At 48.4% G+C, this 25,588-nt stretch overlaps 2 protein-coding genes across 3 annotated transcripts in view; one reads left to right on the top strand and one right to left on the bottom strand.

Moving 5' to 3' along the window:
• The first annotated feature begins 3,310 nt into the window (after nt 1–3,310).
• Rsph1 (radial spoke head 1 homolog (Chlamydomonas)) lies at nt 3,311–25,588 on the top strand. Of its 2 annotated transcripts, NM_025290.4 has the most exons (9): nt 3,311–3,405; nt 6,969–7,082; nt 7,185–7,290; nt 14,174–14,264; nt 14,658–14,793; nt 18,781–18,852; nt 21,660–21,819; nt 22,381–22,509; nt 25,388–25,588. In NM_025290.4, the coding sequence occupies exons 1-9, from the start codon at nt 3,352–3,354 to the stop codon at nt 25,429–25,431; spliced, it is 906 nt and encodes a 301-aa protein (NP_079566.1). In that variant the 5' UTR covers nt 3,311–3,351; the 3' UTR covers nt 25,432–25,588. The 2 variants fall into 2 exon arrangements, with proteins under 2 accessions (NP_079566.1, NP_001351845.1); NM_001364916.1 differs by lacking the exon at nt 6,969–7,082.
• Ubash3a (ubiquitin associated and SH3 domain containing, A) overlaps nt 20,926–25,588 on the bottom strand; it is a 51,814-nt gene continuing 47,151 nt past the window's right edge. The window contains exons 12-14 of the transcript XR_003952136.1: nt 22,324–23,018; nt 21,873–22,124; nt 20,926–21,488 (exon numbers count right to left, since the gene is read on the bottom strand). The gene's annotated coding sequence lies outside the window, so the exon portion shown is untranslated. The remainder of the gene's footprint in view (nt 21,489–21,872; nt 22,125–22,323; nt 23,019–25,588) is intronic.

The raw sequence follows: 25,588 nt of genomic DNA, 5'->3' as shown, positions 1-25,588 counted from the left end.
CACATAAGAGGCTGGATACAAACCTGGAGGATATAAACTCTGGATACAGAGTTTGGAGGCTGGAGGCAGAAAGATGAGGAGTTCGAGGTCAACTACAGAGCAAGATTTTGGTCAGCGTGGCTACCCTATCTCAAAAAACAAACAAACCAGACACTGTCTGATAACTCTTGTAACAGCCACAACGACCTACACTTGATTAATAGCGGGCAGCTTTCTTCATTTTTATCCTCATTTTAAACTATGATCATCGGGGGAGGGGAGGCTGGAGAAATGGCTCAGCAGTTAGGAACACTCCTGAGTTTGATTCCCAGCACCCACGTGGCCCTCACAACTGTCTGATGCTGTTCGGTGGTGTGCAGATGTACATGCAGACAAAAATCATATACATAAAATACATAAATAAATAAAATCTTAAAAAAAATACTAGGACCGACCAAGAGAGCCAAATACATACACTGGCTAATAGGTAATCTTTGGGAACCCTTCTCTCTACTAGGGACCCTCTGACTCTGTCCTTTTCCTCTCCTGAATACAGGTGATGGCTGCTGACTCCCTTGCCACAGAACTCAGAATAAACAGCCTTTGCTTGTTCTAGTTAGGATGGTTTAAGTTTCTCATAGAAATGTATATTCTGTTGTGATACTGAAAGATCCAACCCTCATCCTATTTCTATCTCAGCCTTCCCATGGTGGTCTTTTAGCTGTCTTCACATGGAGAAAGACGCAAGACCAGAGGACAAATCATGTGTCCTCTGATGGCTGGCAGAGGGCAGATTAATAGGAAGTGTGCTTCAGGGGGCCTCCCGTGTAACGGTCTGGATGCCCTGAAGAGATGTGCGGCCTCACGGCCTCATCGCTTTGCAAAGGCCTCACCTCAGCACCACTGGCATGGTTTGGAAGGGTTTCCCAAGGGCTCATATGCTAGGTCACTGACCTGTGGCACGAGTAGGGAATGAAGGAAGTCAGATCACTGGGACACGCTCTAAAAGGGGCTCCTGAGTCACTCATTCCCACGGTGACATGGTATGCAGAGGTGACAGATGTGACAGAGGTGACTGGATTTGAGGGTTTGAGTTTCTCCAGGACATTCTGTGCTGCGTGAGGACAGACCACACACTGGAACCCTGGTGCTAGAGCAGAGACTCTCAGGATAACGACTCATCTTTCAGTTCTAATGACATGGACCCATGGCTGTATCTACATACGCAGATTTCCTTGTCCTTTTTTGGAGATGGAAACTCTGTCGTGGGGGCAGATGCAGAGAAATTGAGAATTTTTCTCTCTCCACAGTTCAGGATAAGAATATTTAATTCATTTCCCCATGTCTCTGTATATACACTATGTTTTTGCTCTTAATGCAAGTAAGTATTCTGACCCAGAGGCAGACCTCATGACCAGGGTTCTCATCATGCTGACAGAAGTCTCAAAGTGGTAGAGCCAGTTACCCAGGACTAAAACCTCCATAACCATTAGCTAAGCTGTGGCCTTGTGTGATTTGCTCAGTGGTGGAAAAGCCGCTGGCATCTACCAACAGCACCTGGCATTCTGTAGGAGACATTTAAACCCCAGCTGCTGTGGGATGTAACAGGTCAAACTTACAGGGATGTTGGTCAGAGGGCACACTAGCTCATGTATAAAACCTAGTGAGGACAGTTTGGTTACCTACCATACATCACAGTGACAGTTTTACCTTGCCTTCCTGTTGCTATGGTAAAATAGCATGGACCAAAGCAACTCAGGGGCAGGGATGGCTTATTTGGCTTACGGGCTGAAGACCTAAGAGGAGCACTACCTACTGGCTCATGCCCTCTGGCTTGCTTACACATCCTAGAGATGGTGCCGCCCACAGTGGGCTGGGTTCTCCTCCACCAATGAGCAATACCCACCACAGACATTCTCACAGACCAGGACACAATTCCTCGATTGAGATCCCTTCTTCCCGAGTGTGTTGGGTTGACAACCAAAATTGTCACAGTGACAAGGACAGTTCACATGAAGTGTGAAGAGCAGATTCTAAAGGTTGCACCCAGGAGTGATTACAGTGGTCGTGTGGCTGTGGCTGTGGCTGTGGCTGTGGCTGTGGCTGTGGAAATCGGCACCTGGTATGTGTGTGTGTGTGTGTGTGTGTGTGTGTGTGTGTGTGAATTGGAACACTGCATACACATCAAGGCACATTAGCATTTTAAATTGTCTGTCCCAAGTTATGTTTTACGTTTTATTACACGGGGAGACAGCTCTTTAGCCAATCTTTGGGGAGGAAAAAAAAGTGTATTGGTGTGCTTTCAAGTGTGGGCAAGCAGGTATTCCAGGGAGCTGGTGGGCTAGAGCAGGCAGAAGCCAGAAGTAGGAACTAGAGGATTGGGCGGTTTGGTTTGTTTGCAATGTAGCTAGTGCAGGGAGGGGGGATCTTGAGGACATAGAGGGAGCCTGTGTGTGCTTGGGTTTCTGCACAGAGGAAAACTGTGAGACGGGTAGGAGGCCAGATACCGGGACAGAAAGTCTAGCTTAGCAGGAAGGTCTGAGCCTGGGATGACAGTATAGGGGTGGGAGGGGACCCAGAGGGGCCTTGCAGGGTAGAATGTGGCACTGGAGGGACCTATCTGTAAGAGACAGTCAGTGTGAATAAGTGGGTCTGAGTGGGTCTGTATGCGTGGCATGACAGGCTGGGCCTTTGAGAGGAAGCCCACAGGCACCAGAAGACAGAGCAGAATGAATGTGGGTTCTTTGCGAGAGAAAGCTCAAAAGTAACCTGAATTGGTTTGAGATGTTAAACCCTGACCCGGGTCAGTGAGCATGAGTTTGAGTGGTCAGAATTCATCGCTCCAGTGTATACGTGTTGACAGGAAACAGAAAAGACTCAAGAGTACACTCATCTAGAGACCACAAACATCTCAGTGTAGATGAGCCTGGGAGGGTCCTTGCATCCACGGGGGACCCAAGGGATTGAAAGGCAAGGCCTAGATTTGAGATACATCTCTCATCCTAATGGCGGGTCTGCTTTTTCAGGTGGTTCCTTGTAGAGCCCACAAACTAGACTACTAAGGACATTCCCCAGGCCAGTGACACTGCCCATGTTAGGAGGCCAGGTCTGCGTGGGTACCAAGTCTGCCAAGGCCCCGCCCACCCCCTCGTCCTGGGCGGCGATTGGCAGAAATGCCCTTCCAGTTGCTAGGACACTATTCCAGCTCTTGGCTCCTCCCACGCTTCTTTTGCAGCCGTTTTCCGCCACTCTTTCAGGCGGAGAGCCAAGTGGGGCGGGCAGTGTCTCCATGACGACGCGGGACGCGCGTGGGGGTGGCTGGTAACTGCTTGATAGAGACGTTGCTCCTGAGATCCTGTCTGAAACCAGATCATGTCGGACCTGGGCTCTGAGGAGTTAGAGGAGGAGGGAGAGAACGACCTTGGGGTGAGAGCTCTTGACCAGGGAGGGACTTCTGGAGTACGTCGCAGCTCCGGAGCGGGAGGCGTGGGGACCGAAGGGCCGAAAGGCCGGGGACAGAACCACGCCGGCCACACTGGCGGCGCTGAGTCCAGGAAGTCGCTTGAAAGGTGAAACGCCGTGACGTCTAGTTTCCACCCTCCTTCCCCGCTCCCATCCCGCCTCCCATTAAAGGCGAAGATTTCTAGGCAGAGGGTATGAGTTAAAGGGATAGAGAAGGTTGCCTCCTGACAACTCACCACTGTGCTGAGGTGGCCCGGGCTCTCAAGGTTTCACCATGTAGGTCTTGAATCAGTGTCTCTGAACCATCCCAAGTCATCGGGATCACTTCCCTAGTGTAGACAACAGAGGGAAGGCAAAGGACCCATAGCCAGGATGTGCTCTCATGGTGAGTGCATTGTGGGCCGGCTGTTTATCCTTAAATCCGAGAATGACCACGCCCTGGCTGACAAAGTGGGGACTAGGCCTGCTGTGTGTGAGCAAACGGGAGTTTGAGCATCAACTGAAGAGCCCAGCCCTATGCTCTGTAATGCAGTGTTGGTACCTGCTCAGACCTCTTTGCAGGCTTCCCTACTTAACTTCTTCATCCATGAGCAGGAGCAGCTTGGTCAGTGGGAAGATGCAGGAGTGCTTTGGAGTCCCTTGCTCCCAACACCAAGGAGCTAGTGCAAAAAAACAGGACTCTCTCAAGTGTGAAATCTAGACCTCATGGTCTCCGTGCTGGAGGCTGGTATTGCACCTGAAGTTTGCAACATGCGCCCTGGCTTAGCTGCCTCCTTTCCAATCTGACAGACCTGGTTTCTTAGGGTTCTCCTTCCATGGGGAAGATGGCTCTGTCAAGTAAAGTGCTTGCTGAGCCACATGGACCTGAGTTCAGATACCACTATCATGTAAAGAGCTAGCACAGGAGGATCCCTGGAGCTGGCTGGCCAGCCTACCTGAACGGGGGGGGGGGGGGGGGTGTCCAGCTTTCAGTGAGAGACCGGTTTCAAAATATAAGGTGGAGAGATTCGAGGAAGACATTGCATGTCAATCTCTGGTTTCTAGAGATGAGCATGAACGTTCACATGAGCAAACACCTACATGGTCATGGATATACCCACCTTACTGCACATCACACACACACACACACACACACACCACACATACACACACATACCCCATACCACACACACCACACACACACACACACCACACATACACACACATACCCCATACCACACACACACACCACACATACACACCATACCACACACCTCACACACACACAAACCACACCATACACCATCCACACACACTCTCTCATGAGAGACACAGAGGTCATTAATCTACCCTCTGCTTCTGCTCATACATATCTGATTTACACACAGTCTCGTCTTCCATCGGGGTTTCCGGTTTGTTCCCCGCCCGCTCCTACTGATTTGTAACATGTTTAAGCCTGTAGTCAAGACACCAAACCACCTTTAGGTGAACTTAAAGAATGTCTCTGTTAGTCACCCATACAGCTCAGTCAGTGTTAGGCATACTGGGAGGTCCCTGAGATGGCAGTAGGGATCCACTTCTGTGACTCAGCGTTGGCCATAATGGGAGACCTCCAAGATGGGAGCAGTGACTTTGTGCATTGTGGGTATTAGCTACCTTTCTATTGCTGTGATCAAGCACCATGGCTCATGGAAGGAAGGGTTTATTTGCACTTATGATTCCAGGGGGGTGAGAGTCTGTCCTGGTGAGGAAGCAGGCACAGGGGCAGACATGGCGACAGGAACAGGTAGCTGAGAGCTGACATCTTCAGATTCGAGCAGAGAGCACAAACAGGAAGTGGTATGAAACTACAAACACTCGGAAGTCCGTCCCTAGTGATGTGCTTCCTCCAGCAAGCCTCTACCTCCCAAAGGTTCAGCAGTCTCCCCAAACTACCACCAAACGGGGAATCAATGCAGAGATAGATACATGAGCTTATAGGGGGCGTCCTCACTCAAACCACCACACTGTTGTTTGGAACAACCCTGAGATCAAATTTGTAGGGTTAAACACTTATATTCTAGGCAGGAATTTCTGAGCTAAACTGCTCACGGGTTTGTTTATGAGGTTTCCCACGTGATGGCCTGTACCAACCCCGTGCATTATATTTTAATATGTAATAATATTTAATGTTATTGTCTATGTTGAAAGTATGTAGAGTGATGTTATAAGCTAGCCATGTTATGTCATTACTGAATGCTCTGGCCATTTTAGTATGTATTATATGTGCTACATCCATGTATTTTGAGCCAGAAAACATTCATCTTAAAAACTATAGGAAAAAAGGGGAGGATTGCAACCTTGTATCACTTTTTTATTCCCTTGATTTTAGGGTTGGGGCTCTGTGGCTCAGGTGTGGCCTTCAACCCCATGGCTCAAGTGATCCCACAATCCTGCTTCAGCCCCTACAAGTGGTACTCCTTGCAAAAGTTGTGTGTGTGTGTGTCTGTATCTGTGTTTCTCTGTATCTGTCTCTATTGCCCTCTGTCTCTGTCTCTCTACCTTTATGTGTGTGTATGTCAGTATGTGTATCTGTCTCTGCCTCTCTGTGTATGTATGTATGTTCTCTGTGTGTGCGTATATATGTGTGTTTTTCTCTCTTTCTCTCTCCTTCTCCCTTCTCCCTCCTCTCTCTCTCTCTCTGAGCCTGTGCGTGTGTGTGTGAAGGGGTGAAACCCAGGGTCTTACACACGCTAGGCAGTTTCACTAACACTGAGATCCATCTCCAGTCTAATCAGCTTACAAGATAGATTGATTCATAGCAATTTCAGATTGGTTTAGAAGTGGTTTATTTTTACATTTGGGTTTTTTAAAAAATATTAATTTTTAAAATTTTGGGTGTATGGGTTTTTTTCTTTTCTGCTTGTACATTTGTGTATCACATGCATTCAATGAATGAGGAGGCCAGGAGAGGTCATTGAAATCCCTGGAACTGGAGTTACAGATGGTTGTGAGCCACCATTTAGGTGCTGAGAACTGCACAGGGACCTTCTTCAAGACCAGCCAGCGCTCTTACCCACTGAGCCATCTTTCTAGTCTCTGGGTCAAGTTTGTCTACAGACAGCAGACAGACCAGGAAACCTATGAAGGGTATTTGCTCTTTAAGTCCTGAATGACTGGAGAAAGTGACTTGGGAGGTGTCTGTGCAGTCTAGGGACCTATTTTACCTGCGTGTGCTCTCTATGAGCATTCCTGTGACAACACAGTTCACAAAGTGTTTCCCGTATATTGGTTCATGTTTACAGTGTCAGGATTAGCATAATAAGTGACAGTCTCTCAGATGCTAAAGGGAGCGAGGCTCCCGCCATGGACACCCGCACTAAGTGTGAGATCATAGACCAGGGCTCTGGCCACCAGGCTTGGCTACCTGCTTCTCCAGCGCGCAACCTCAAAGGTGCATGCAGTGCCCAAGGTTGGAAGGCTTCAGTGGGACAATAGCTGTAAACTGCTTGCCATGGGCCTGGCAGGAACAAACAGCAGCCACAATTAGCTTGATTTCTTTTGCCCAGGAGTACGAAGGGGAGCGCAATGAGGTGGGAGAACGACACGGACATGGGAAAGCACGACTGCCCAACGGGGACACATATGAAGGAAGCTATGAGTTTGGAAAAAGACATGGCCAGGTCAGAAATGATGATGGAGGGAGTTGGTTTTCTCTATTAAATATCACTTTAGTACATGTGGGACTCAGGACTTACATGAACTGTTTGGTCAATGTGTTTCAGGGGACTTACAAATTTAAGAATGGGGCCCGGTACACCGGAGACTATGTCAAAAATAAAAAGCACGGCCAAGGCACCTTTATCTATCCAGATGGATCCAGATATGAAGGTACGAGGAAGCCTTTTCTTCCCTTTCTTGTTCTTGTTTATGTGTAGAGGCTGTTTCTGTTGTTGAATATGTCTGTTCACAATACCAAAGCATACAAGTTCACTGATCGACCAGGAAATGAAGAAAAAAAATTGTTCTTCTTCCTAATATTGTCATAGAGGCTAGAGTGTCCTTTTGGGAGGTTGGGGGTTTCTCTGTGTAGCCCTGGCTGTCCTGGAACTCACTCTGTAGACCAGGCTGGTCTTGAACTCAGAAATCCGCCTGCCTCTGCCTCCCAAGGGCTGGGATTAAAGGCATGCACCACCACGCCCAGCTGAGAGTCTTTTAAGTAACTAAACCTCTAATTAACCAACCTAGGTAGCTGGTCCTGTGGGCAGCAATGTCCTCCTGTGAGCCAGAACCTTGGAGTAAGGGAAGGGGCCTTGCTGAGTGGACACAGACTCTGGGTGTGGCTTAGATCCATGACAGCCCTATCACACCCTCCCTCGGAAGGGGTCTTTATTGTTTACTGGGTTTGCCCAATCCCTCTTCTGATGGTCATGTTTCTTTAGACCTTTGGGAGTCCCTTCATCTAAGGCATTTTGCCTCACTATGATGTCTTTCCGGGGTCTCTGATGTGCCTCAAGAAGACTCTTATTTCTAAGAACCTCTGGGCCCTATGTATCGCTGCTACCTGGTGGATGCATGTCTAGTCCCCGAGCCAGAAAGGGAGACGGCTGGATGAGTTTACTGATTTGTAGGTCTTGAGTTTTTCTCTATCCCTCTCCACTCCTCCGTCCCTCCTATTTCTGAAAAGGGTTTTCTGGTTTCCTTCTGATTTCCAAAAATATCTGTGCCTTCAGCCTTTGACTGTGGGGTCAGTCGGTGTGGCTCTGTGCATCCCTTTTCTTGTCTTGATATCCTTGCTGGTAGCATGCAGATGGGATAGACTGATGTGTGTGATTCCTATAGAGAGTTGCTTGCCTCGAGGGAAGATCTTCTTGGCAAGAACTGTGATGCACTTTGGTGAGACAACATTCTTTTCTTTTTCTCTTTCTTTCTTCTTTCTTTCTTCCTTTCTTTTTAAAGATTTATTTATTTATTATATGTAAGTACACTGTAGCTGTCTTCAGACACCCCAGAAGAGGGAGTCAGATCTCATTATGGATGGTTGTAAGCCACCAAGTGGTTGCTGGGATTTGAACTCAGGGCCTCTGAAAGAGCAGTCAGTGTTCCTCACTGCTGAGCCATCTCTCCAGCCCCAACAACATTATTTTCTAATGAGAATGACATATCCTTAAGATGCAAGCCATATTCCCACAACTAACACCTGGTGCATTCATCTTCAAGGAGAGGAAGGCTTAATTTGATTTTAGAGGTCTTAAGATTTGCTTACTTGCTGGGCAGTGGTGGTACATGCCTTTAATCCCAGCACTTGGGAGGCAGAAGCAGGCAGATTTCTGAGTTTGAGGCCAGCCTGGTCTACAGAGTGAGTTCCAGGACAGCCAGGGCTACACAGAGAAACCCTGTCTCCAAAAAACAAACAAACAAACAACAACAACAACAAAAAGATTTGTTTACTTTATTTCATGTGTGTGGGCATTTTACATGCATGGGTATTGTACCTGCATGTATGCTGATGAAATGCATCCATAAAGTGTCCACAGAGGCCAGAAGAGGGCACTGGAGCTATAGATGGTTGTGGGTTCTGGGAAATGAATTGGGTCCTCTGCAAGAGCAGCAAGTGCTCTGGACTGCGGAACTGTCTCTCCAGCACCTGATTTTAAAGAGACGGGGCGGGCGGGCGGGCGGGGGGGGGGGGGCTGGGGAGAGGGGGGTGAGAGAAGAATGAAGCCAAGCCAAGGTTCTTATCAAAGCTCCAAGTTGAATATTCAGCACTGCATTTATATAGGGCAAGCCCACAGACCCCATCCTTTGTTTCAACTGTGTTGCAAAGCAAGGCCAGGGGGCAGTCTAATCTTCTAAATTCCTGTGGGAACTTGCGCATGCCACCAAGACAGATGACTCCCCCAAGGTTGATAAGGTCCTTTGTGGTAAGCCCTCAAGGTCTGTTCAGCCTGCTTAAGGCTGGGAAGGAAACAGTGGGAGTGAGGATGTGTGGGTCTGAAGGGGAGTAGGGGACAGGGGTGGGGATGTGGGGGGGGGAAGAGCTGGTCAGAGTTCCTCCTATGCTCTGGACAGGCAGACGTGGGAGGGCTGCCAGATGCTTTCCACTCAGCCCCGGGTGGGCATCTAAGCCACTGACCCCACTCGACGGGGGTGGGGGGTGGGGGGTGGGGGTGGTGGTGAGCAAGGGGCAGCCCCTGATACCAGGGGACCCAGGGCCACACCATTGGGCCTGGAGTTACAGGAGAGAGGGAAAAGGGAGAGAAGTTCCCACGCAGGTGAGAGTCCTTAGGCCAGTCCGTGGCTGGAGCACAGGAAGGCCTTCCATCGGAAGATTAGAAATGGCTCATTAGAGGAAAGCCTATCCCATTGTCCAAGCACAGCTGGCCTTGATGAACAGAGACAATATATGGTTTTAGAGCTTTATTGTAGAAAGGCAGGGGGAAAGGAGAGAAGGTAGAAAGAGAGAGCGAGACCAGCCATGGTCAAGAGGAGAGAAGGGGGAGAGAGAGAAGAAAGGCTAGAGTAAGAGGTTAGAGAGAGAGAGAGCAAGGAGAGAGAGTAAGAGAGTGAGAGAGAATGAAGAGAGGAGAGGAGAGTAAGAGAGAACAAGGAGAGGAGAGAGTGAGGTGGGGCCAAGCAGCCCCTCTTTTGGTGGGCTGTTATCTTACTGTTGCTAGGTAACTGGGAGGAGTCTAGCCTGAAGGTCAGAAGCTTGGGATATTGTCTGCATGACTCATAGCCATGCTTCTCCTGTAGAGGCTGTGGGGGGCGGTAACTTCGACAAGAGCCTTGGGTTCCAGGAGCATGAGGGAACACCAATCGTGCCATGTAGGTGAATTATCACCACCAGGTCCCCGGGTTCCACACCTCAGCCTGACTGGAGACCAGACTGTCTGTGTATAGCCCAATGCCCCTCAGTCCCCATGTGATCTGACTGCTTTCACCAGCTTCTATCTCTCAAAGGTTCCATGCCTCCCAACAATACTATATTTGAGGCCTAAGCCTCCACACATGGCCTTTGGGAGACACCTAGCCAAACTATAGCAGTTACCTGCCTTGCTTTCAGACAAAACAACCCCCCAAAATAACAGATAGCAAAGAGAATTCTGCCGGACTCTGGGGTAGTACTTTAGTTAGGGTTTTACTGCTGCAAACAGACACTGTGACCAAGGCAAGTCTTATAAAGAACAACTTTTAATTGGGGCTGACATACAGGTTCAGAGGTTCAGTTCATTATCATCAAGTTGGGAGCAGGGCAGCATCCAGGCAGGCATGGTGCAGGAAGAGCCGAGAGTTCTACATCTTCATCTGAAAGCTGCTAGTGGAAGACTGGCTTCCAGGCAGCTAGGGTTTGGGTCCTAAAGCCCACACCCACAGTGACACACCTACTTCTACAAGGCCACACCTCCAAATAGTGCCACTCCCTGGGCCAAGCATATACAAACCATCACAGGTGGGGTAGAGACATTTATGCCCTTTGTTTTAAGACATGGAACTTAAATTGTTTGGTTCCTAAACCTTGGCAGGCTTGGTCGACCAGAAGTACCATCTGCTTTTTAATGAGCTTTGAACAATTTGATTTAGGACTTAATTTAATTCTTCCCAGATCTCTGTGAGCCTAATCTTGTTGTCACTTTTGATCTTAGTGTAGATGTTAATACAATTTGGGTCACATATAAAGTACATTAAAAGGGGGGAGGGATTTGGGAATTCTTTTTTTGAAACAGAGTTGGGTTCTCTTTACTAAAGACATTTAGGTGTGAAGATTAGGTGAAAAAGAGGAGCTCTGCTGGTAAGACATACCCAAGTATGGGTACAGCCTCACTCCAAGGGAAAGGTATTAAGAAGCCCCCCCCCCAGCATTTTTTTATGTAACCTTGGCTGTCCTGGAACTCCCTCCTTACAAGACTACCCCAACAATGCAGGAGGTATTCTGCAGTCTTTTCAAAAGTGAAAGAGGACATTTAAGCTGCAAACACCAGATTTCATGTTGGTGAGGACCTGACATCTCTTGCTACTCCCCTTGAGAAACTTGTGGGAGGCTCTGGCCAGCCCAGGAAACCCTGTGCAATGGGGCAGGGGTTCTCAGAGGAAGCTGGCCTACACCTGCTGCAGGCTTCAATGACCAGGAGTCAAGGCTCCTGGACGCCATTTGGAAACATTCCTGTTTTGAATTTGCATGTAACCTTTAAAAAAAAAATTTTTCGGAACAGTTCTCCCCTATTCCCTTCTCTCCTCTCCTGGTCTTGTCACCAGACCCAGAGCATTGAAGGGAGGGGATTAAGCCCTTAAAATCCCTTGAGTGAGATTTGCCGAGGCTTTGGGTTGGAATGGCCTATCTATGCCAGCATGACCATGCACACCAGCTTCCTAGGAACACAGGCTCCCAGCACTGGACCCTGTGAAAGCTCACACTGCACACCCTTCATCTGACCATTCATCGGCATGATGAGTAGCATCCTTTATGACGAACAACCAGTTTCCAAGACTTCTGCAAACTTTAAGGGAAGATCATCAGACTGGAGACAGGGTTAGGGAAACACCTAGTTGGCACTGAGCTGGACAGAAGTCTCAGTAACTGGGAAACATCCACCAGCTTCCTCTGAGAACCCCTGCCCCATTGCACAGGGTTTCCTGGGCTGGCCAGAGCCTCCCACAAGTTTCTCAAGGGGAGTAGCAAGTGATGTCGGGTCCTCACCAACATGAAATCTGGTGTTTGCAGCTTAAATGTCCTCTTTCACTTTTGAAAAGACTGCAGAATACACAACAGTTTTCTTGTCTTGTCAGCCTTGAGCCCAGTTCCCAAGGAAAGAGATGGGCTTTTTTTTTTTTTTTTTTTTTTTTTTTTTTGGTTATGGTCTTTTTTGTGTGTGTGGGGTGGGTGCAGATGAAGTAAGTTTGCCCCAGGGTGTGCTGAGCAGCTCCAAGTAGCTCACAGAAGCCAATTTTGCACTTCTTGAAGCTTCACAAACTGCTCCAAATTGGCCTCCACAGGAATATTCCACCACAGAAAAGTGGCAGATGCTGCAGACGCAGCCACAGTGCTGCCACCAAATGCTCACTAGATCTTTGTTTATGGTCACTACACATCTGGTCTCATGGTCACTACACATCTGGTCTTATGGTTACTTCACACCCAGCACCAAATGTCTATTTTAGTGAATTATCTTAATTTGGGGGCTCTCCATTTCTCTGGCTTGTGTTCCAGTCTTGCATCTTATCATGGGATTGAGTGCTTTCTGAATTTGTAGAAATCACCATCCCTTTCTCTCCATGAATGTTTGTCTGTGTTGAGCTGTCTGTCACTCACCTTTGAGGGCCTGTTCTTGCCTCTGCCCCAGGCTACTGACCACACCCTTGTTGGCTTTTGTCTTCATCTGGTGGACGCTCGTGGGGGCTGCATGTTGTCCATTTGTACAGACCTTCTCCTAGCTCATGAGGCAGCCAGAAAGTTGTCACTGTTAAATCGTTATCGGAGAAGTGAGGAAAGTCCTAGAAAGTACCTGTTTTCTGGATAAACTTTGGGGTTCATTCACGGAAACAGTTTGGGTAATTAACATTTTGTTAGCATAGTGTATGTGCCGGTGTTTCTAGTGCTTGTGTAAGCCAGAAGTTTACACACATGCTAGGGTCTTCTAAGAAAAAGGATATAAAGTTGCTGTAAAAATGAATTTTTATTTGTCATGGCAAACCGAAATAAACTAAACAACTTGAAATTAAAAAAATTAATACCATAAACACTGTATTGAAGAGGGCATCCCAGATGTATTTTTAATTAATGACAGACATCCTTGTCCCGAATCCTAGGACAGCTTTCTCCCACCACTGTCTTCACTTTTCTTCTGCACTGGGATAGAATCCAGGGCCTCCCACATTCGAGGCAGGCATCTTCCACCCACCTGTGTTAGCTGATGCTCTTTCCATATGAAAACAGTTTGCATTGTTTTCTAAAGAGACAATAGAAGATGGAACCGCCCTTTCCCTCTCTAAACAAACTGATCTCAATTGGTTTTAATTATTTGTAGCTCCAGTCTAGAAAGTTCCACCTGGGAAGTAATCTAGAAAGTCCTATTCTAGAAAGTTCCACCCAGGTGCTGGTTTGCTGTTGCTCACAGGTGACGTTTTAGATAATGTCCACCTCAGGAATCCACTGGTTGTGTGACCTGTGAGAGGTGAGGAGTTTTTGAGAGACTGATTTCAAATCCCTCTTTGGCTGACAACATGTTGTTTTCTCATTGATACAATTTCCTGTCAAGTGCATGAGGAATTACCAGGAGTCACACACATGGAGGGGCCTGGCAGGCCACAAGAGGGAATGTGTGAGGGACCCTGAAGGAGCTGGCAGGAGGAGCAGCCTTGGAACTGAGTGCCTAGGTGGGAGACAGAGTGAAGGCTGAGGCTAGACCATTAAGCAGCACCTCCGAGGATGATGGGATGTGGCCGGGCTCACTAGCAGTGGGTCAGACAAGCTTGTTTGAACCCTCACCGTGTGACCACCGGCCTATGAAAGCATGAACATGCCTGGGGCTCACCTGACATGTGTCCACCCTCCCGATCTGTGTCTCTGAGCTCCTAACTGGGCCCTCCTTAACTAGCTCTCACCAGAAGTTGGCACAAGAGGAAGGGGTGCAGAGGCAGGAAGTCAGAGAGGAGAGAGACAGCAGGCTTAACCCTTATGGTTACAAAGCTTAGATCCTGCTGGGCTAGCAGGGGCCATGATGTCAGTTTGCTCTTTTCAACTCACTTTTTAATGAGTGTGTGTTGTCCTTTGTAGGGGAGTGGGCTGATGACCAGAGGCACGGCCAAGGCGTGTACTACTATGTCAACAATGACACCTACACAGGGGAGTGGTTCAATCATCAAAGGTTTGGCTTCTTCCTGCAGTCTTGGGGGTCTGTTTGTGGCGTAAGCATAGAATGATGTCGGCCTAAGGCAGTTCCATGATGTAGGGCAGGTGTGTAGGGGAGGTGCTGCAGAGAAGGGAAGGGGGGATTCTCTGTCCACAAGCCTCAGGGAGTGAAGGCACAGAGGGCCCATCTAGTGGAGGTCAAGCAGCCCTGCATCCTCAGTAGTTTGTGTGCTGGCAGTTGGCTTGTGCGCGTTAGATGATGCTGGCCCCATGCTTCTCTTAATGTCCCATGTGTGGGGTGGCATGCCAAGCCTTCGAGTGGAAACACCTCTCCTTAGCTCCCTGTCTGTCTTAGGGTCAGTTCTCCACCCTGGACAGTGACCAAGTGGCCCTGTCTTGTCTTCACCAGGCACGGGCAAGGCACCTACCTCTACGCAGAGACCGGCAGTAAGTATGTCGGTACCTGGGTGCACGGACAGCAGGAGGGTGCTGCCGAGCTCATCCACCTAAACCACAGGTACCAGGGCAAGTTCATGAACAAAAATGTGAGTCAGTGCGCCGTGTGCCAACACTAAACACCCAGAGGAGTCCTCCATTCCCAGCAGATGAGGCAGGCTGCTCCACTCCAGGCTGTCCTGATGCCCACGGAACACAGAGTGGGGTGGGGGTGGGGGGAGGCAGACCTCTGGGCCCATTTCCTTGGGCTTCAGAAATGCTTTGTGCCTCTGTTAAGACCAGTGCCCTTGGTACCAGAGCATCTTCCACTGGCTAGGTGTGCTTTCTGCCCTCTGGTAAATCATGTTGAATAGGAGGGAGACTCTAGGGCTCCCCCTCATGCCTGAGGCCAGCCTGCCTCTCCTGGTTGGGGAGGGCTCTATGCACCCTGAATCTGGAAACCTCCACATTTTGACCTACTGTTCCTGTTTGGTGGGCTCTGCTTTGGTTGCTGTTTTGTGCAGAGGGGAAAGTCAGTAACTGTGAGCCTTCTACCCAGGCATTCGCAGGAGCTTTGGGCTGGGCTGGAGGAAGACTCCCTAAAAGAGAGAGTTTGCTGAGTGCACTGGCATAGAAGCCGGTGTGGGGTGTGGCTAGCTACATTCAAGGGGAAGCTCTGGGTCATTTGCATGTTTGTAACTTGAGGCTCAACTGCTGGAGTAATCAGTAGGCTCGCCCTGAGGCTTGGCTCTACCAGTTAAGTAAAAAAGCTTCCGGCCATACAATCCAGGCAAGAACAAACAAATTATAAAGCGTCTTGTGTTAAGATGCTTTGTGCCTCTGTTAAGACCAGTGCCCTTGGTACCAGAGCATCTTCCACTGGCTAGGTGTGCTTTCTGCCCTCTGGTAAATCATGTTGAATAGGAGGGAGACTCCAGGGCTCCCCCTCATGCCTGAGGCCAGCCTGCCTCTCCTGGTTGGCTCCCCCTCCCTCCCGTGGCTACCCTTCTCTCGCCCCTCCCTCAGGCCCTCTGAACACCACTTGCACACACATGCACACGTGTGCACACATGTGCATACTTACACATCAGCTTATGAAGAATCAGTTTGGCGTGTTCACGAGGTACCAAGACACAAAGAGACATCTGCTATCCTCTCACACGTCTGACCATGTGGAATAAAATGCAGAGGAAACCCCCCCCCCACGCCCTTCCCTGGTCTAAACAGAGCTCCTGCCCTGGCTTAGTGGTTCATTCAGTTCTACATCACAAGCCAGCCATCTGCCCTAAAAAACCGAATCCCCCCTAGCTGATTTTCCAGGTGCAGGGTGAGGGCATCCCCTCTGCTCTGACCCTTGCAGGGCAAGGAACTTTGAATGGGCCTAATCCACATTTGGTTCGTGTTTCTGCTTTTGTTGGCTCCCCTGTTAATCACTGCCCCCTCCACTCACCTCACCTGGAAACAATGGCCGATTTACAGACAGGTGGTACCCACCTCCAGAATGAAAGACAATAAGACTTTTTACTTAAGTTCGTTGTTGCTTTGTCTTCTGATAAATGCATTTACATAGGCTAGAGTCCTGGTTACTTTCCTGTTGTGGTGTGTTAAACACCATGACCAAATGCAACCTGGGAAGGAAAGGGTTTATTTCCTTTTAAAAGGCCGAAGTCCGCCTTTGAGGGAAATCAGCTCAGGCACTGAAGCAGGGCAGGAGCTTGAAACAGAGACCCTGGAGGAACACTTTACTGTCTTGTTCTCAGGCCAGGCCTTTCTTATACAGCTCTAGCCCAACTGCCTAGGGATAGTTCTGCCCACAGTGGATTCCGACCAGTCTTACATCTACTAACAGTTAAGAGCACAGCCCATGGTTCAATCTGATGAAGCAGGCACTTCTTAGGTTGAGGCTCCTTCATCACAGGTGTGTTGTCATCTGTGTGGATGAGACATCACAGCTAGATAATGGGGCAGCGGAGTGTAAAGGGCTGACACTTTGAAACACCAAAAACACCGCCCATTGTCTTGAAAGGCTGCATCAATTTGCCCCCTCACCAACAACAGAGCCTGAGTCTTCATTGCTTTCCTCCTCCCCCGAATCTCCTGCAGTCTTGTCTCCCACCCCCCAAACTGTGTTTCCATGGTTACGGGTGGGGTCAGGCATCTTTCACCCCCTTAGCACTAGTGTTTCTTTCTTTTCTTTTTTCTCTTTCTTTCTTTCTTTCTTTTTTTTTTTTTTTTTTTAGACAGGGTTTCTCTGTATAGCCCTGGGTGTCCTGGAACTCACTAGACCAGGTTGGCCTCAAACTCAGAAATCCACCTGCCTCTGCCTCTGCCTCCTAAGTGCAGGGATTAAAGGTGTGCACCACCACTGCTTGGCTAGTTAGTGTTTCTTTCTCAGATATTTTCCCTCATCCCTGTCCTTGCTGGCAAGCCATTAAAACAGGATGAGGCAGGATGGAGATGGAAGGTAGGCCAGAAGGAGATGAAGTTGTTGAACGTCTCACTAGGACATCCCTGAAGACTAATGAAGAAGTGAGGGGCAATAACAAACTGAGAAACTAGATAACTAGGTAAACCCAAATCACATTGCTGGGCAAAGTCTGGGAGGGATACAGATGATAACAGATGCTTCTGTCAACTCCCAGCTAAGGGAACGGCTAACATTGTATTTTTCAAAGTCTTCATTGTGCTTTAGCACTTTATAAAAGGGCTAGGGAGTCGGTAAAATTGGTTTGTCCTTCAGCAAAGGGAGAAAGGTATTTTCTGGAAGGAATATTTTTAAAATTGACCATGGACCTTCTAAAACGAATCAAAATAGGTGACTGTCTGCCAATGCAGAAATGAGGGAAAGAGCCCTTCAACAGAATTGAAAAGAAAAAAAAATAGATTTAATTTCATAAGAAACAGCATAATGACTAGAAAATCGAAAGCTCAGTGTGGCGGTGTAGGTCTGCAGACTCTGCTGAGACCAGCGCCAAAGAGACTTCTGAGCCAGCCTGAGCTGTGGAGGGAGACATAGTTTCAAAACACAACAAGAGTGTTGGCATAGCAACAGTCAACATCAGTATCCGAGTTGGGCACATTATAATTCCTGGTCTTAGGTGAAATCAAATGTCAGGTTGACAGTTGGTAATGTGTGTGTGTGGGGGGGGAATTTGTAAATCTGAGGCTAGGTTCACGCCAGGTTTTTAAGTCAAAGTGGTGTCAGTGTAATTGTGACGAGGTTTTTACTCAAAACAAAAAACTGAAAACCTCATGGGGCCCAGTAAAATGGATCAGTGGATAAAGGTGTCTGATGTCAAGCCTGCCGACTTGAATGTGACAAGGAGAGAACGGAGTCCTGCAAGATGTCCTCTGACTGACACATATGGGCTTCGACTCGGGCACCCTGCCCCCACTCTAAGTAAATAGTTTTTAAAAGGTGCTTTGCACTAAATCCAGTGCTGGTACAAGCATACCAAAGCATTGGTAGCCAGCCCCTCTCTAGTGAGTCTGCCCATAGACGCAGATTTCTTTCTTTCTTTCTTTCTTTCTTTCTTTCTTTCTTTCTTTCTTTCTTTCTTTTTTTTTTTTTTTTTTTGGTTTTTTCAAGACAGGGTTTCTCTGTATAGCCCTGGCTGTCCTGGAACTCACTCTGTAGCCTCTGCCTCCCGAGTGCTGGGATTAAAGGCGTTCACCATCATGCCCGACTGGCAGATTTCTTATGGGTTCTAAAGTGGATGCATTCCTCTTTCCTTTGATAAAGCAGTAAGACCTCCCCATTAGCTGTCAGTCGACAAAACCATTCTGCAACCCTCTCAGACTGTGCACAGTGAGGTCATTCGGGGTGGGCTTTCTGGGCACGGTGCTTGGGAAGTGTTTTGTTGCTTTCTGTTCAGAAGAATTTCTGGAGCCGGGCATGGTGGCGCACGCCTTTAATCCCAGCACTCGGGAGGCAGAGGCAGGCGGATTTCTGAGTTCGAGGCCAGCCTGGTCTACAAAGTGAGTTCCAGGACAGCCAAGGCTACACAGAGAAACCCTGTCTCAAAAAAACAAAAAAACAAACAACAACAAAAGAATTTCTGAAGAATAAAGTGCGTTGAATCCCTCTCTCCCCCTAGCCTGTGGGCCCTGGAAAGTACGTATTTGATATTGGATGCGAACAGCACGGTGAATATCGCCTCACAGATACGGTAAGTGGACTTGTTGCATCTGCTTTCAAGGGTTAAATAAATATCTGCTCACTCATATTGATCCCAGCAGACAGCCCAACTGCCAAAGTGGTCAATGTCATTTCACAATGGCTTCGGGGGTCAGAGCTTGATTTTGTGGCTGGGAACAGTCTAACCCTGAGTTCCGGCAGGTGTCAGTCCCAGAATGGCATCTGAACACTGTTAACCATCTGTACCGACGTCAGGTGGCTGATCACAAAAGTCCCAAGGGTGGCCTGCTCTTAAAGCCTAGTTAGTTAATAAGTTCCTTTGCTACACTGAGCATGGGCGTTAATAGCCGATTGCTCTTCTCTGTTTGGCAACAGTGTAGCCATTCTCAGGGTACAGGATTGTGTGAAGGGGTTGTCCATGTGTGAGCTCTTGATGTGTCAATGCCTGGCGACTGCCTGGGTGTAATGAGGTTTAGTAAAAATTTCCTGGTCCTAGTACTACCTCTGAGCCTTTGCCTTATTCCTGTTGTAAGAAGTTTTGTTTTTGTTTGTTTTTTTAGTGACTACGGACAATTTTATTAGAGTTTTTTCAAACAAACAAACAAATGCCCCAGGGCAAGCAAGCTGTAAACCTCAGCTGTTTTTCCCAGAGAAGTAGAATGGAAGAAGGAAAGGAAAAACAATACAAAACAAAAACAAAAGTTTGAGCTAAGCTGGCATAGGCCCCCCCCACCCCCACCCCCGCGACCCCGCCATGACAAGGAAGAAGTGCTTTAGAGACAGTGAGGAAGCCCAAGCGATCAAGAACATGCGTAGGTTCTGGCTAGCATCTCAGTTCTCAAGCTGTAGATTGAGACTCCTTCAGGGGGCCAACGAAACTTTCACAGGGGCCATATATCAGCTACCCTGCAAGTCAGCTCTCTACAGTTACGATTCATTACAGCAGCAAAGTTAACAGTTGTGAAGTAGCAACGAAAATAATTGTATGGTCGAGGGGGATCACCGCAACATGAGGACCTGTGTTGAAGGGTTGCGGCGTTATGAAGGGTGAGAACCACTGCTCTGGAAGTTGACCTTTCTGAGTCAGGATTCAGCAGAGTGGGCGGGGCCAGCCTTACCTCAGCTGAACCTAATGGCACAGCCAAGCCCGGGCACAGCCAAGCCCTGGCACAGCCCAGCCCCAGTCAGAAGCTTTAGGAGCCAGGCTGAGCCTGGCCAGAGAAAGTATCAGAAAGTATCAAATTGTGCTTTTTTTTTTTTTTTTTTTTTTTTTTCTCCTTGGTCCCTGAACCAGCTCCCTTCCTAGTGAACTAGGAACTGGAACTGTATTGTAAGCTGACTCTCCCAGGACTATCCTGACTTTCCTGGTGCAGTAGATAGTACTGGACCACAGAGTTTAATCTCAGGCACAATAAAGAGGAGACTTAGCAATAGTAATTAATAAAATAAAATGAAACAGTGATAATGTGGCAAACATGAGTTACATGAATGTTCTCCCTCTCTCCCTCCCTCCTCTCCCCTTCCCTCCCTCCCCAAGGTTTCTGCAACCTCAGTGTTTTGTTTCTTTTCTTTTCTTTTCTTTTCTTTTCTTTTCTTTTCTTTCCACTTAAAGGGAGTCTCCCCAGCACATCCCACAAATGTTCCCAGATGTTTTGGCTTAAAGGAAAAGTATCCATCCCTCTGTCCTCCCACCCCCATCTCATGAGGTGAATGCTGGAAACTGTAGAAGTGGGGACCTAATTGGAGAAACCATCAGCAGGGGGCGATATTTCAGGGTGCTGCATCTCCCTTGGTCCTTTCCGATTTGTTCCCATCCCTGTTTCCCATGGACTGTGCAGTAAACTGTTCCACCATGACGGTCTGAGCCTCTGAAACCTTGAGTCAAATACCCCTTCCCTCTTTTAAGCTGTTCCCTTAGGTAGTTTGTCTCAGCTACGCAAAAGGAACTAAAATACCACACATAGTAGGACCTCATTTTTACATGGACCACCTAATCTTCAAATAATAGGTCATGCTCTAAGGTCCTGGGGGGCTAGGACAAGGTCACAGTTTTGGGAGTGGGGCATAGTTTGTTTCATCACTCTGAGAAGGTCAACTACAACACTCTGAGGCACACACACACAGAGTTTATTGGGAGTTGACCTGAGGAGGGTCAACTGCGGAAGAACCAGGATTGGCTAGAAACAGGAGGTGACCAGTGCTGTGACGTCTCTGAAGCTGGGACCTGCCTGAACCAGGGGCCGTGCAGCAGGTGTGGGAGATGGGGGTGGTGCAGTGCTGAGGCTTTGCTGATGGGAGGGGGGGTCACATCCATGGGAGGCACCCAGGTTCTGAGCTATCAGTTGTGGATTGCCAGCAGCTGAAAGAAGGGTCACCCACCACCTGGGGAAAGTCAGCTAGTGCCAGAGCACATGGGCCCCTTTGGGGATAGTCTCTGAGTATAGTTCCTGGCTCAGCAGCCTCAGGGGTCACTTGGGATCCTATGCAAATGACCAGTCTGCAATCCTGACCTGGAACCTACGCAAATTATTAGTTTCTATTCCCAACTGGCCAAGTGAGAAGCGTGTGTGTTTCAGAGAGCATTCTGAGTGACTCTGATGCAGGGCCGGCTTGGTTACCCCTCTCCTTGAATACTTGTCTCACCCTATGGGTGAAGGCACTGAGAACCTATGGAACGAAAATGGAAGAATTCATTTCTGAGCAGCCAAGCAGATGTTTGGAATTCTGACTACCTCCCCCAGCCCCTCCCCCCGCACCCCCTCCCCACCCCCGGTTGTCATTTAGTATCCCAGACCAAATGACGGCAATACAGATGGGTTTTTTTTTGCCTTAAAATAGGAAAGAGGAGAAGAGGAGGAGGAGGAAGAGACATTAGTGAACATCGTTCCAAAATGGAAAGCTCTCAACATCACAGAATTGGCCCTGTGGACTCCAACCCTCTCCGAGGAGCAGCCTCCCCCTGAGGGCCAAGGCCAGGAGGAACCGCAGGGACTTACTGGTACAGACACCCCATGCTTGTCAGGGTCGCCCTGGGGCAAGCACCATACACACCTGTTCCCAGGCCTGGTGTAGCTGGGGCCTCTGGGAAATGGCCAGTGGGTCAGTTGGGGTGCAGGATGTTATAAGGGGATGAGACTCTCCCAGGGAGTAGAGGAGGAGAACAAAGATCAACTAGATGGAAGACATGTCCTGCTAAGATGCAGGCCCCAGGAACCCTGGGGGATTCTCTAATAGTCAGAGTTATCGCCTGGCCGTGGGAGTGACTTGGGTTGGGCAGCCGACAGCAAATGGGATCAGGTGTCCCTGTTGGAAGAAGGTTGCATTTCTCTGTATCCGTTTTACTGTGGCTTTGCCAAGAAAGTCTGGAGACAGGTCAGGGTGATCTGATGGCCAGGCCTGGGCTGGAGCGTGGGGGGTGGGGGGTGGGGTGGGAAAGGGGGCCATGCTCGAAAGCACAGGAGACATTGCTGGGCAAACCAGGAGGACCACTCGACACACAGACCTGCACTCATGTTCTCTGGTGATCTCATTCTATCTGCCGCTGCTGTCTTCATCCCAGGCGTGGGTGACCCCTCAGAAGACATCCAGGCAGAAGGTTTTGAGGGCGAGCTGGAGCCGAGGGGGGCCGATGAAGACGTAGACACGTTCAGGCAGGAGAGCCAGGAGAACAGCTACGACATAGACCAGGGTAAGAAAGCACACCCTTTGGAGTTGGCGGGGCTAGTGTGAGGTACCTTAGAAGGAGCAGGTTTCTCCCTCCTCTACCGAACTATCCTCCGGCCAGTCTGAGGGACCTGAGTGAGCCTGGAGAGACCAGCATAGATTCTCATAAAGTCCAGCTTGTCTGCACTTGATCCTGACCTCTGCAGGGACTGGCCTGGTGTGACTGGTCCTCTACATTATCCCAAGAGGGAGAAAACTAGACGTGGCAGGGAATAGTCACATCTGCCAACATGGTTTAGGGGGACAAACTGGAAGCTTACCCCTCTGCGATCCACCGAGAGCAGGGATTAGGGCTTGTTTCAGTTGGGGCTTTATTGCTGTGAAGAGATACCATGACCGCGATAACGCTTATGAAGGGAAGCGTTTAATTGGGGCAGGCTTACAGTTCAGAGGCTCAGTCCTTGGCATCATGGCCAGAAGCATGGTGACGCACAAGGAGACATGGTACTGGAGAAGGAGCCAAGAGTTCTACATCTGGATGGGCAGGCAGCATGAAGAGAGAGAGAGAGAGAGACACTGGTACCCATGTGAGCTTCTGAAGGCTCAAAGCCTGCCCCCATTAATTCACTTCCTCCAACAAGGCCACACCCCACTAATAATGCCACTCCCTATGAGCCTATAAGGGGCTATTTTCTTTTTTAAGATTTAGTTATTTATTTATTATATGTAAGTACACTGTAGCTGTTTTCAGACATACCAGAAGAGGGCATCAGATCTCATTCCAGATGTTTGTGAGCACCATGTGGTTGCTGGGTTTAGGACCTTCAGAAGAGCAGTCAGTGCTCTTAACCACTGAGCTATCTCTTCAGCCCGAGGGGGCATTTTCATTCAAATTATCACAGGGCCCCCTTTAAACTAGATTTTGATTACAAATTAAGAGTGAACATATTTCCTTTTTTAAAAAATATATTATTTATTTATATGAGTGCACTGTAGCTGTCTTCAGACACACCAGAAGAAGACATCAGATCCCATTACAGATGGTTGTGAGCCACCATGTGGTTGCTGGAAATTGAACTCAGGACCTTTGAAAGAGCAGTCAGTGCTCTTAACTGCTGAGCCATCTCTCCCGCCCTATTTCCTATTCTTAAAAAAAAAAAAAACCTGAAACAAAACCAGGCAAAACTAGTTTTCTATGTAGCTCGTAGGAACGCAGAGGTGGCCTTAGGCTCTTCCGGAGATAGTTGATGTGAACAGTGTAAGAACACACCTAAGAGGCAGGGTCCATTGAGCAAGCTCTGGTGGACTGCTCACCTTTCTCCTCTCATCCCGTAAGCCGGTAAGAACGACTCCTTGAGGGTACAATGCCTGCAGGATGCCGTGGGCACTTAGAGCAGTGGCCGCCCTGACCTTTGGAAAAGTCAGCAAGTCCCACTGCTCATTTGCATGCAGTTTTAGGTTGCTGGCACCTGCAGTGGCGGGTGGAGAGACAGGGGTGTCATCCAGTGCCACCCCTGCCCACGATTTCACTCTAGAGTATTAGGGACAGTCAGCACGTTGCCCGAAGACATGGGACAAGAACAGGAAGTATCTCCAGGAAAGGTCAACTCCAGGTGAGTGGAGAGGCTGAGAGGCAGAGAGAAAAGGCAAAATGGAGAATGAAACTCCAGACAGCAACACACCCTGGCATTAGGGGGAGTTGCGGGGAGGAGGTGGTCACAGTTTTCTCCAGCATCCTTTCTTGACCTTACATGGTGGGCTTTCGGACTGGATGCTCAGATCTGTGGTTGTGACAGAGGATACTTTGAGAAGCATAAGTCTCAAGTTGGTTGCTCGAGCACCGGGGGTAGGGTGGGGGGAGGACCAGTGGAAGACGAGTATCCCCAAACACTAATGTGGGAGGAAGAGAGGGCGGGATGGGATGAAGATGAAGAATTCTTAGAACCAGAGGAGCGGATGATGGCTGGCCCCTGAGTAAGAGGAGCTTTAGCTCAGGAGCTGGTCCCAGGGATCTGAGTGCCTTTGGGAAACAAGGCTTGGCAAGGACTAAGGGCTTAAAAAAAAATTGCAATTGGGGCTGGGAGAGATGGCTCAGTGGTTAAGAGCACTGATTTCCAGAGGTCCTGAGTTCAATTCCCAACAACCACATGGTGGCTCACAACCATCTGTAATGAGATCTGATGCCCTCTTCTGGTGTGTCTAAAGATAGAAACAGCAAATTCACACATATAAGATAAATAAGTCTTTTTTTTTTTTTTTTTTTGGTTTTTCAAGACAAGGTTTCTTTGTATAGTCCTGGCTGTCCTGGAACTCACTCTGTAGACCAGGCTGGCCTCGAACTCAGAAATTCACCTGCCTCTGCCTCCCAAGTGTTGGGATTAAAGGCGTGCACCACCACATCTGTCAAATAAATCTTTTTAAAAAATATTTATTTATTTTATGTATATGAGTACACTGTAGCTATACAGATGGTTGTGAGCCACCATGTGGTTGCCGGGATTTGAACTCAGAATCTTCAGAGAGCAGTCAGTGCTCTTAACTGCTGAGCCATCTCACCAGCTCCCAAATAAATAATTCTTTTTTGTTTGTTTGTTTGTTTGTTTGTTTTCGAGACAGGGTTTCTCTGTATAGCCCTGGCTGTTCTGGAACTCACTTCGTAGACCAGGCTGGCCTCGAACTCAGAAATCCGCCTGCCTCTGCCTCCCAAATGCTAGAATTAAAGGCGTGTGCCACCACTGCCCGGCGCTAGTATACTTTTATTGATAGTGAGCCTGGCTCTTAATTCTTTTAAAAAGAGTCTTCAGCATTTTTTTTATTTTTATTTTTTTAGTGTGTGTGTGGTTTTTTTTGCTTGTTTCCATCATTTTTATGTTATTTTTTCTGGTGTTTTCTTTTCTTTCCAGGAAACTTGAACTTTGATGAAGAACCGTCAGACCTCCAGGATTAAGATAGTGGAGGCAGAAGACCACAGACACACCAGGCGTGCCTTAGTTAACACCAGTCAGCTAGGGCTGGTATCCACCACCTGTCAATCTCTCTCTCTTAGCTGTTAAGTTGTTTTTTCGGTTAACAAAATAAATCTCCAGGTGTTCAGTGTTGACAAA

This window comes from Mus musculus, chromosome 17 (assembly GCF_000001635.26).
Source record: "Mus musculus strain C57BL/6J chromosome 17, GRCm38.p6 C57BL/6J".
NCBI classification, from domain to species: domain Eukaryota; kingdom Metazoa; phylum Chordata; class Mammalia; order Rodentia; family Muridae; genus Mus; species Mus musculus.
This window is presented reverse-complemented; position numbering and strand designations above follow the sequence as displayed.

What these genes read in the sequence shown, in the direction of transcription:
- Rsph1 (NM_025290.4), top strand. Translation starts at nt 3,352, where the DNA reads ATGTCGGACCTGGGCTCTGAGGAGTTAGAGGAGGAGGGAGAGAACGAC. An exon ending in AATATCGCCTCACAGATACG is followed by an intron (nt 18,853 to 21,659) that starts GTAAGTGGACTT and finishes GCCTTAAAATAG; the next exon opens with GAAAGAGGAGAAGAGGAGGA. An exon ending in CAGCTACGACATAGACCAGG is followed by an intron (nt 22,510 to 25,387) that starts GTAAGAAAGCAC and finishes TTTTCTTTCCAG; the next exon opens with GAAACTTGAACTTTGATGAA.